Genomic DNA, 12,101 nt, shown 5'->3' with positions numbered 1-12,101 from the left:
TGCCACACACACTAAAATTTAAGTAAAGCAAATACCTCTTTTATGCCACATAATTTCATTAAAAATAATAAAATCCCAGATATACTTACCAACAGCTGTTGATCCTTAAAGCTTGAGTCCATAGTAAAGCCCAAAAAATTCCAAGGACCTGTAGCTGAGCAAAAATAAATACCATCCTAAGTCCTGTAGTTGTCCATAAAATTCAAACCCAAAAAATATCCCACAGGTAGTTGTTAGAAAAAATAATTCTCGAAGAACCCCAGAAAATCTTTAAGATATGGCTTGGCAAAAAAGATACCATAAACATCACAATGATACTTAGTTACTCTATGGAGGAACACACGCAGCAAAATGAAATATTGAAGGTCACGAGGTCTATTCATAATCTAATGGGGATTCCCATGCTTCTCACTGACAGCCTGGGACCACCAGACCCGCTGGCTGAAGTTAAACTAGACCCCTAGCTGGTGCAAGAGATATTGCAGAAAAACAAGTAACTTTGAAGCGTACGGAGCTTAATACGTCCGTGGCTGCATGCGCTGAAGTTTGGCATGCCCCTACTGTAAAATGGGTATGGCAAAACGCCTCTTCAGCACTCAATTCACTCCCTGATCTTGGATACTGTAGTAAGTGTCCTTTGCACTCACAGGCACACGGAATAAGGCTGCATTCACGGCCGTATCTGATGGTTCTGGGCATGCGTAGAGTGATTTTGCAGACAATACGCTTCAAATTGGCACATACATGCCTTGATGAATCAGGCTCTATATCTGCACTCTTCAACTGTCCAATGTTTGTCTGAGAGTGATCTTGCAAACCTACTTGGAAGCACTGAGGAATCTAACTAACTAGTAGTATCTGAGCATTATGGTTAGCAAGTAATGGTTCTGGCAAAGGAGTGGGTGAAACTATTCTGTGCCTCCAGTACAATATTCACCATTTAACAGGCTTAACTGCTGAGATGGGTGAAAACTATAACATTGTTATGCTGTCTAGGGCCCCATTTATTCTTAATCAGGCTTTTGCTTTACAGTTATGGTAATTGCTGATGCTTTCATAGACTTGGATATTGTTGTATATAAATGATTGTATGGCCTGTTACAGAAGCGGCTCAGGTGGTGAGAAATTTCAGTGCAATATAATTATTAATAAATGTTTTATGCAGGGAAGTGTTGATACATTGTAATCCACTGCTGCAATAATGGCATAATTATGCTGTGATTTAGGAGGAATACTGGACTGTCATTTTTAGATCTGAAATATATAGGATTCTGTCATTGTGCTTAATCAGTGGCAGAACTACATCCAGAGCAGTATATGCTTTTAGCCAAGCTGTGAAGGTCTGTGATTGCTCAGTAGATAGAACCCATAAACTCTCCTGTGCCTATTGCAAGTTAGCAAGATATATACTAGTTCTTTTCTCATGTCATGTGGTATGGTATAGTATGGTATGCTGATCATTTATGTTGTTCTTATGTTGGTCTTTTAATGTTATTATGTTAAATGCTGTGTACTAAATGGATATTTATGCTACAAAACACCGGTCCATCAAGTTCAACCTATCTTGGATCTCCTGCGATCCCTATCTTATCTTTGAAATTGATCCAAATAAAGAACTGCCAATCTGAAAAATCCCTCCTGACCCAATATTGCAGTCCTATTTCTCCTTGGATCCACTACTATTCTTCATTATAATTAACGATCATAGCCCAGGATACCCTTTTCCACTAAAAAATTGTTTAACACTTTCTTCAACATATCAATTGAATTTGTCATCACAACCTTCCCTGGCAGTCAATTCCATATATTTTCTGCCCTTACTGTAAAGAACCCCTTCCTTTGCTGGTTGTGAAACTTCTTCTCCTCTAACCTTAGGTGGTCACCATGTGTCCCTCTCATCTCCCAGCCCGTGTCTCACTCGGCAGGGGCTGGCCAGGCTTAGCTAGTCAAACCCAGAGAAACTGATCAAGCAGGAAGCCAGTCTCAGGCACATATTATCATCATCATCATCATCACCATTTATTTATATAGTGCCACTGATTCCGCAGCGCTGTTCAGAGAACTCACTCACATCTGTCCCTGCCCCATTGGAGCTTACAGTCTAAATTCCCTAACACACACACACACACACACACACACACAGACAGACAGACACACACACACAGAGACTAGGCTAAATTTTGCTAGCAGTCAATTAACCTACCAGTATGTTTTTTTAACCAATAAATAAAGGCTGCAGGCTCGGCTATTGATTACAAGACCTGCAGGTCTGCCGAGCAGGGTCTGCTGCAGCTCACAATCATAGTTGCCAATTTCGCTTATAACAAGCGGAATTGGGCTTCTTTTTTTGTCAAGTTGCAGGTTTTTTTGCACTGCCTCGGGTAGCTTGTTTTTGGGCTTGGCCACGTTCTCCAAGTCCTCAGGCTGTATAATTGTTTTTTTTTCCATCTGTTACCATTTTCTGTTAAGTGCATTAATTTTTATTTTGTGGGCAGGTTGTGCAGTGAATTCATCCAATGAAGTGGCGCTTTGTTGGTGGGTGGGCGGAGTCAGTGGAGGACGTGGAATAAATCACAGGAAGATGGATCGGCAACAACCTGCTGAAATAAGTGCTGTGTCTGTACGATCGCTGCACTTATAGCAGGTAACACTGCCATATAACACCCTCCCCTCCCATTGAGTAAGCTGCTCATGTCAGATGACTGCTTTCAGAGCCCTATTTTATACTGTTATATCGTGGGGCTGTGTTGTATAGACATACCAGTGTCTTTGCATACATTATATTAAGTCCATGTATGTCGTGGATCTAGTCTTTTTTACTTGCCAGGGCGATGCTGTGGTGTAATTATGGTTAATAAGAAACTGTGTGTATTTGGGGATGATTATTGAATTACTGCATTTGCTTCGTCTTTTGCCAAATCAGTGTAGAAATGTGTCCTCTTGTGTTTATAAAGGTTTTCTAAATGGAGATTCAGTGTAGAAATTAGTTTTTATAGAAAGGGACGGTCCCCTGGGCTTTTTAGGATTTTTTAGGATTTGTTTGGGCTTGTTTTTCACTAAGCGGTTGCTTGTTTTTCATTTCAGAGTTGGCAACCCTGCTCACAATGTGCACACAGCCTGTTACTGCCTCCAGGCAGCCTCAGCAAGTCATCGGCCTACCGGGAAAAGTCCTGGTAAGGTCTATGGCCAATCTGCCTCCTCTGGTAGTAGTGTACAGTTACCAGTGATGAAATGAAAAAGAGCCATCTTCATTGAAAAAAATAAATGATGTAGCTTCATTTTATTTACAGTCCTTCAACCATACTTGCCAGCTTTTAAAATCTGTCCACCAGGAGAGCACAGAGAACAGGTCATATGGCAGGGGTAGGAGGGGACGTGGAAGCATTGTCACATCAGCACAGCCCCGCCCCCTGTTAGGCAATGCCGAAATTCATGACATTGAATAATGGGGAGGTGTTTAATGCTGTCATTAAACCCCATCCTTAGCTATTTTATAGTGAATGCTGTAAGAATCCTGGAGGTCGCCTTCTCTTCTGGGAGTCCGGGACGCTCCCGGAAACTCCGGGAGAGTAGGCAAGTATGCCTTCAACTCTCTCTCTGGCAGAAATGACTTTGTTGCAATACAAACCATGTTGTTTTGGCACATTACAAGAAAATAATCATGTTATCCTGTACAAATTCTGTAGCACTAAACACTTTTATATGTTTGCACCACTTGTCTCAAGAGCTGATATGCTCATAGTATCGGACTGTTTCATCTGCACTGTTGCCCGATTTTAGTGTACTTACACTTTCTCTGTTTCCACATCTCTTTTAGCGTCGTTCTCAAATACACCCAGTGCACATGCAAATACAATTTGGAATACATGCACAAAAGACTTTTACACCTCATGTATGCGGATAAACTTAATTCTGAAACTTATAAAGACGCAAATATGAGAAAGCGGAAATATTTTATTTTACATTATTTTTTTTAATAAAAATGATTTACATTATGGAGACTTGTAATTACAAAATTAAAGGGTATTCTCTGTAATTAAGCTTATGCTAGCAATAACATTCAGTGATGAAGGGGGGGCAGGTTACCATGAAATATATATAAGAATGTGAGAACGTGTTCCTGGAGAAATGTACTATACCGGTGCTAGTTGTTATTCTACCATCTATATATTGATGTGATCCATATGTTGCTTTTATCTCGCTAGGCTACAAGAGATGAAGAGATGGACCATTACCACACAACTGAATATTTTTGACCAAATGATTATTAAGCCTGCCACCACGTCAAGGTAGACTCTTGCAGCAGGGCCCTAACCTAACATTATACTATATCTTCTAATAGTCTATTTCTTTTTTATTTAATCTTTTGCTAAATATTATCATACTTTTACTAGCACCTTATGATATCTTTCCTTTTTTTTATCCATTCAATATTCTTACATCTTCCTAATCAGCTCATGTATTCTAATAGTGTCCTATGCAATACAGTATTTTATCTTCAAATAGCCTGTTGTAATCTTCTTATTAACTGTTTGAATATTCTAATATATTTTATTCTTTTTAATTCAATATATTTAAAATGGTATTTTTCTGACTTATCCTATCATATACTAACATTATACCTGTGTGTATATCACTAATAGAAGTGTTTCTATTTGTTCATATAATATATGATAATTATTGTATCTCAGTTGCTGTTTTTAAAATCTTTATTCTAGTTTACATCTTGTCATGCTGTACTGTAATATTTTATCTGCTAATACCCTGTACTATATAATGGTGTTACATGAGTTCCTACCATATATGATCTTATTATAGCTGATTATTTTGCTAAATAAGAGTCATTTAGTTTAATCCTTTGGCCAAAAATATACATGGAAACATCTAGAAGTTCCAGCAATCACTGTAGTATCTAGGCTTTGTGTATCATTATATATATTTAACGCAGTTCTCTCAGCACCTCTGAGATGTATTTACACTTATAATGTTGTGTCTGTGTCTACATGTTTACTTTTATCCTCTATATTTAAAAATTAATTTTTGATGAATTAATTTTGGCTATTTTTGTTTGGGATTTGCAAAAACTTTTGTTATTTTTAGGTGATACTCCAGAGCAGGACACAGGGCAGGTAACAGGGAAATGGAAAGGGATGAGGCGGGTAACACAGACGACACGGTCTCCTGGAATATCGTCTTATTGCTCCATCATGATGGTTATTGCGGTTTCTTCGCCAAGCCCAGTGGTGCTCGTCTCTCATCACCTAAAACAATACAATAAGAAAAATGTTATACAACATACGAAGCCAGAGGGCCACACAAGTGACTATGAGGGTCACACTCAGATCACAGTCTGCTAGTTGGACATCCATGCTCTAGAATAGAGGTGCACATCTTGTGGAGTCCAGAATCTGTTTGTGGCCCTGTGACTGTCAGATATGTAAAACATACTATTGGGAATCACAGTTTTGTTGACCACCATTGCTCTGGGATACAGCGCTTTTAGTTCATAGTGACAATAGGAATATGATGAATAAAGGTGTCCATGCACAATGAGGAAAGCGTTCCCTGTTATATTTAACCTCAAATGTTTGATCTATTTCCTAGTGACAACATGCACAGATCTATGAGCCAATGCTTTACACTTTAGACATTCAGAGCATGATACTGGCAAATACTAAGAGAGATCTCCATCTACAGATTGACAATATCATTATGTTTAATGTTCCACAATGTTGGGTAGTTACTGTGTTAGTGGTATTGTCTCCATATCAGTTCACCTACAGAGAATCCCCTAGACAGACCAGTCCCCAGCTCACTCCTTGCTCTTAAGTAGTCATTTTTACCACATATAACAATTTATTATTTACCACTCAAAGAACCATCAGTAGTTATTTACTGCAGTAAATATAAGTAACAGTACAGTATAGTCACATTGCTATAGTCACATCCGCCTCAGTCTCTCCTGTGTCCCAGTCTTCTCTTATAAACACTTCCTGCACTGCTTTCTGTGTCACAACATTGTGCTCTAATTGCATTCTGATTGGGCAAGGTCAATAACCATTTAGAAAGTGACAGAACTCACTTATATCCTTGACATTAAGCACTAGCAGGTAGGTATTACAATTAATGGACCACTGTGCCGGATGACCCCATATGCTGTAACTATGTCAGGAGACCCCAATGTGAAATTGATGTGCACCAAACCTCTCCCCACATTACATCATTCTGAAAGGAAGCATCACTGAGCCACGTGTCCCCCAGGAGTCACTGATGCTGACTGTGTGTATAGAGAAGGTGGGAGGCAGTGGAGGCTGTGGGGGGATATTCTGCTAGTCTCAGCTGCAGTCCTTATATGTCTGCATGTGGTGCTACATGCTTCTCCCAGACCATATGGTGACTCCATTGAAATGGGATGTGAGGTTGGCTTGAAGAACATCACATGATGTCTCTAGGAAGCGTGTACCCTCCTATATGGGGTCAGTTATATGTACCATGTTGTACCCTGTCGTTGACAGCACAGTGCTGACAGCTGTGCACTCTCTGAGCAGTGATAGGTCATTTAAAGTTGGGGTAGAGAGTAGAACCAGGACAACGATCTTGGAACCCTGGGGCACAGTCTAGTGATGCCGCTGTGTGAATATACTAAAACAGCATCCTTGTGTAATGCACAATACTTATTACTATTCCAAATTGCTTTGGTATTTAATGTTGTTCAATTGGGGCGACATGTTTTTTTTAGGTACATTACACTGTACAACGCTTACAAGAGGTGATTTTCCGCTGAACCCCATAGTGATCCATGAATTTCTTCTACTTCTACTTATCCTAACTTATTTTACACACCTCTTCACACTGTTCCAGAGTCACAAATGTTCGGAGCTGCATTCTGGTCCATAAGGCTTCTGTGTTCTTCAGGAACATCTCGATAGGAGCATGTCGTGCACCATAAGTGTAGATTGTATGGTAACAAAATTCTTCCTCTTCCATTTTATATGCAAGTAACCTACAGAAACAGAAGACCATTAGGAGTAGGTACGTCTGTGTCATATAGCCAACACATTTACAAAATATGTTTTAATTACCATGATTAAAATGAAGATGCTATATCTTGTATAGTTCCTTTTCTATAAGGTACAGGCTGTGAATAAACTGTGGTGTGGAATAGATAGAGGGTGTATCTATCATAGAGGTAGGGCCCTCTTCTGGTGAAAACGCTTTAAGTGAAATCTTTTTTACTTTGCATAATGTATTAATAAGATTTCCACCAACAATATTCACTCCAGCGTTTGTCTTATTTATCAAGTGTCCACCATGATCCCTGATCTGTAAGCGACATCTCAGGATGGCATTAACAGAAGGAATACATTGAAAAATCTAATTAACTGATAGCTTTTTCTAAGAATGGGGATAATGTCTCAGCGATAGAAATAAATACACATGAGTAGAGAGGGGGGGATTGTAAATATAATATAACATATTTCATATGTACAGTGTATATATATATCTAATATATAAATGCTTAGTGGCGTCTGTCTGTCTGTCTGTGTGTGTGTGGAAAAAAGAAACCAAGTTGCAGCGCCACCTGCTGGGCGGAGTTATACACTGACCTACTAAAGTGTGTGTGGGAAAAAAAAATCAAAAAGAGCTGAAATTTGGTAGGGCTCAAACTCATTTTCGTGAGGTAATTTTACCTCATGAACACACATGTGTAGAGGCGTGCGTTAGTGTGTGTGTGTGTGGAAAAAACTATTTTCTCAGAAAGGGCTCATCCAATTGACCTGAAATTTGGTATACTGACATTATTTGACAAAAAAATTAGAATAGTCAAGTCAGTTAACTTCCATCATCCCCCCTTCCCCGCGTGGGAGGGGTAGTAAAGGCTAAATTTACGAGTTGAGGGGTCAATCTCATTTTCGTGAGGTAATTTTACCTCATGAACACACATTAAAAAGGCCGCTTGCGTCGGGAAGTAACGCTCTTTCCCTGAGGAGGCCTGGGCTAGGCCCAAATGCATGACAAGAACCTTTTTAAGACCTTAAGTAGCTTGATTTGACTAGAATGCACGAGTATCATGCACGGGTTAACTTGTATATATATATATATATATATATATATATATATATATATATCGATAGATATATTATATATATATGAGGAGGGATTTGATTTACAAGATGGGAAGATTGAGAGGGACAGAGGCTCTATATGCAATATATACAATTTATCGGGTGCCTGGGAGGGTGTGTTCTGGTTCTACAATATATTTTTACATCTAGAATTTTTTTTGAATCGAGCTTCCTAGTTACACGCGTGTGCTGGTCCCCGCACATGCTGAGAGGAGAACATGGGCCACTAGAGAGATAAGTAACTTTTACTGCTCTGGATATTTTTCTCCATCACAGCTGAGTATCTCTCAGCTGCCACAGTGATAAACTAATGTTGAAGCACCGAGATAAGTATATTAATATATTGTCACGATAAACTGAGATAAAAGATTAGACTTTCGACCATGATGTCTTTCAATGACAAATATACCCTACAGTGCTGCCCGCCCGGTGTGCTGACAGATATGTGCTTTTTTCTTGCAGCAAATTAGGGAGAGGGAAAATTTTTATCTCTATGCCTTAAATGATCTGTACATTGCTGTGCCCTGATTTTACACCCATAGTTCCTCTGTTATTTGATTGTTTAGTTCTAACACATTATCCTCCATTGTCTGGACAGACAGTAAATTGTTTATTAGGTGAGTAAATAACCCATCTCTTTGGCTCATGAGGGAATTAATCATGAGGGAAAATACTTACAGTGCGGAGTAAAAATTGATGCAGGTGTATTCGCTCACTGTGAGGCCGGCTCTCTGGAAGTACACGAACACCATTGCCAGTAGGTACTAGAATAGAAATACCAGATACATAGTCAGAATGGACAAATACATGTGTACATACCCAGCAGTCCTATTGTACAGTGGTTTAGGTCCGTTTCCTGTGACAGAAAGAGTGTGTTCCCAAGAATTAGGGACATGGCTATAGGAGTTGGGGCCATAGGTTTGAGGAATCTAAATGTGGGCTGAGCAGATCAGGGGCATGGCTTAAAAATGTCCTGATTTTCAAATTAGAAAAGTTGGTTTGAAAGTGTATAAACACATTGCAGATAAACTTAGACACAACACAACCTCTTGCTGGAAGACACAGTCCTTGGTGTATGTTGAGAAGCCCCTTACTGGGAGCGACTACATCCATAATGTGAAATAAACATCCCCCCATAAAGATGAAATCCCCTTTAAATTGTTTACATGGTGCAAAAAGTATAAATAAGTTTTCTAACCAAATTCAAACAATCAGACATTATCTTTCTCTATTTCAGTTTGCACTACCCTGGCCAAAGATAATATCAGACTGATTATTATATATTACCTGCTGTTGAATAAAACTATAGGAAAATAGTAATGGTTAAGTAACAGTAAAATAAATACCTTGTCTGATATTCTCATGCAATAATCCCTTTTCAGAAAACTGTAGATGGTACGTTCCTCTGCAATGAAAAGCATGAAATGTTCAAATGTTATATGATATAGTGGGGAATATTTATATCAACGTTTCTACATGTAACTGTGAGGAAGAGTTGGTGTTGCCCACAGCTGCCATCCAGACATTTACTTTCATGTATAAACTACTAGAAAATTGCAGCATCTCATTGATTGATATGGACACCTGGTTTTCTACAGAGTGACCTATAAAATAATATTCAATATGCTATAAGTGCAGTAATGTAGAATATTAGACTTTCTAAAAGAATTTTCTCATACTGAAGTTGAACATGATGCAATGGGTTTATAGGGTGTTGCTGGTTGCCAGAAGCTGGTCACCACTCACTACTCCAACTGGCACCAATTGGCCAAACCAGCAACTCACCATCTTTGAGTGTTAACTGGACACCAATGTGATATCCCCAGTTATAGGAGGGTATAGCTGCCACCACCAGGCTGCTTTAAAGGCAGCTTGAGCCACTCATGGCTCTTGTGCATAGTGTAGCTGCTGCATCACCTCTTTGCTGGTTGTACGGACTGAATGCTCTCTGACCACTGACTTTGGATCAGGACTGCTGGGTAGCAGGAGATTGCTGACTCAGGACTCTGGGCTCAATGCAGGACAGCCGAGGATGGATTAAAATGTGCTCTTTAATCAGTTATCACAGGAACACAGCAGGGACAGGTGCCCCAAAGGTACTAGCAGCCTCTTATTAGTAATGGTATTTATTGTCTCAAATAGTTCCTTTAAGTGCATACATACATCACAAGTTCCTCCTTCTGAACAGGAAGCTTAGTGGACTCATTCAGTTATTTATTGGGCTAAATTCATTATGCAAAGCATAATGTGCTTTGGTAGCTAAAATCTCAGTTTCCCATATGTAATATATTAGATGGAAGAATTCCCAAAATGTTCCCATCTTAAAATCTCTTGCAATGGCAGATAGAGATGACAGACCCCATGGTGTAATGAGGGACCTGTGTACTGAGATATGAATATATGACGCTCTCACTAGAGACACTTTTTAATTTTAAAAACATGTGTGTCATTGTCTAAGATGATATTGTGTAATAAACTGATAGTTGTAAACATTCTTACGTCACACTTTATAAATTAAATTATTTGTTTTTGCAAATTAATGCACAAATATCTCCATTATCGGTTCTTGTCCTACTGCTTACATTTTTCTGTCAGATCTTCCATGTTCCATAGCATCAGTGTGGATGCATTTTGCAAAACCAAACTTATTGTTTGCCAAGTGTTTTTTGTAATTGATCTACAGTAAGAGAATGTAGTTTATAAAAATAAGGGATAAGTGGTCTAAAACTCTTCAAGACAGGAACTATTTTTGGGGGTTTGCACTCTGTCAGATTAGCTGGGAATAATCCTTTAGTCTATTCAATAGAATCTTATATTGGGATAACAAAGGTAATTGCTTTTACTCACTGTCTTACAATGACAGAAACAGGCTGACACTTCTGTGCTGCACAAGCAATGCTAACGTGAATACTATTTGGAAAAAGTACAGAGCTAGAAACCGGGCAAAACATTAACTGGCTCCATATCACTGGACCCTCCGACTGTCACTGACATCTGGGGTTGTACGGGAATGAGATGCCAAAATTTCTGCAATGGTTCTTAGAAAAATAATTTTAACCATTTGGTCTTAATAAATGTTTGTAGTCTTAATAAATTTTAATAAATGTTGAGAAAATAAGTCCTACCCAGCAGTTTGTAAAATGCAGCTTTCTCCTCTTGTCCTAGGCTAGGTGAGTGTTCAGTGCTGCAATGTTGGCTTTGATCTTCATGTAGTTTGATTCTCTTGGCAGGGTTCAGCTTGTCTTCTGATGTCCTGTTGTAATAAATTATTTTATTTTATATATAGAAATAATGAATACTTATTTTAAAATAAAAGATAAGGGAAGTGAGGTATCATCCATAAATGCACCACAATAATTCATTTTTAATGCGAAAATGCTTAAATTTGTTCACCTAGCACATGAGGGACACATACTGCTTTTGGGAACTACTGCTGTAAAATGGGGATGCAGCTACTTTCCATGATGCAGGTCACATCTATACACTCAGTACTGCACCGCAGAAATATTCCCCAAGCAAGATATTGTGTATTGTATAATATGTGAAGAAAAATGGTGTAGAAAAAATGGGCAATAAATTGAGAAATTAAAGGGAAAATCAAAAAGATGCACAATAATATACAATATTAAAGACTAAACAACTTATCTAAATCAAAGAACAATATATCTTATAAGTAAATGATATACTACAGGTAACTTATGTTCTAACAGATGTAAATATAAATATGTTATATAAAAAGATATAAATAAAAATATATAGGTATTTATAAATTAATTAATGTAATATAATATATGAATATTTTAAATCGCTCAGAATCGATATAATATATGAATATTTCAAATTTCTCAGAATCGCAAGTTGTCGCTGTGTCCAATATCCACAGAGATGTGAGAACCATCAGGTGCCAGAGCTCACGGCCAGTTTGAATATATACAACTGACATCACCATGACAACCTGCTCTGCAGCTAAAATGC

General features: G+C 38.4%; 1 protein-coding gene across 1 annotated transcript; it reads right to left on the bottom strand.

Annotated features, from left to right (window-relative positions):
- Positions 1-4,735: 4,735 nt before the first annotated feature.
- On the bottom strand, positions 4,736-8,886 carry LOC142103504 (speedy protein 1-A-like). The gene is made up of 3 exons (XM_075187539.1): positions 8,805-8,886; positions 6,844-7,003; positions 4,736-5,261 (listed from the first exon to the last, which is right to left on the bottom strand). Exons 1-3 carry the CDS (start codon positions 8,876-8,878, stop codon positions 5,097-5,099), a joined length of 399 nt encoding a protein of 132 aa, XP_075043640.1. The 5' UTR covers positions 8,879-8,886; the 3' UTR covers positions 4,736-5,096.
- Positions 8,887-12,101: the final 3,215 nt, after the last annotated feature.

This window comes from Mixophyes fleayi, chromosome 10 (assembly GCF_038048845.1).
Source record: "Mixophyes fleayi isolate aMixFle1 chromosome 10, aMixFle1.hap1, whole genome shotgun sequence".
Classification (NCBI taxonomy): domain Eukaryota; kingdom Metazoa; phylum Chordata; class Amphibia; order Anura; family Limnodynastidae; genus Mixophyes; species Mixophyes fleayi.
Note: the sequence above shows the minus strand (reverse complement) of the source record. Positions and strands in the feature narration are given on the sequence as shown.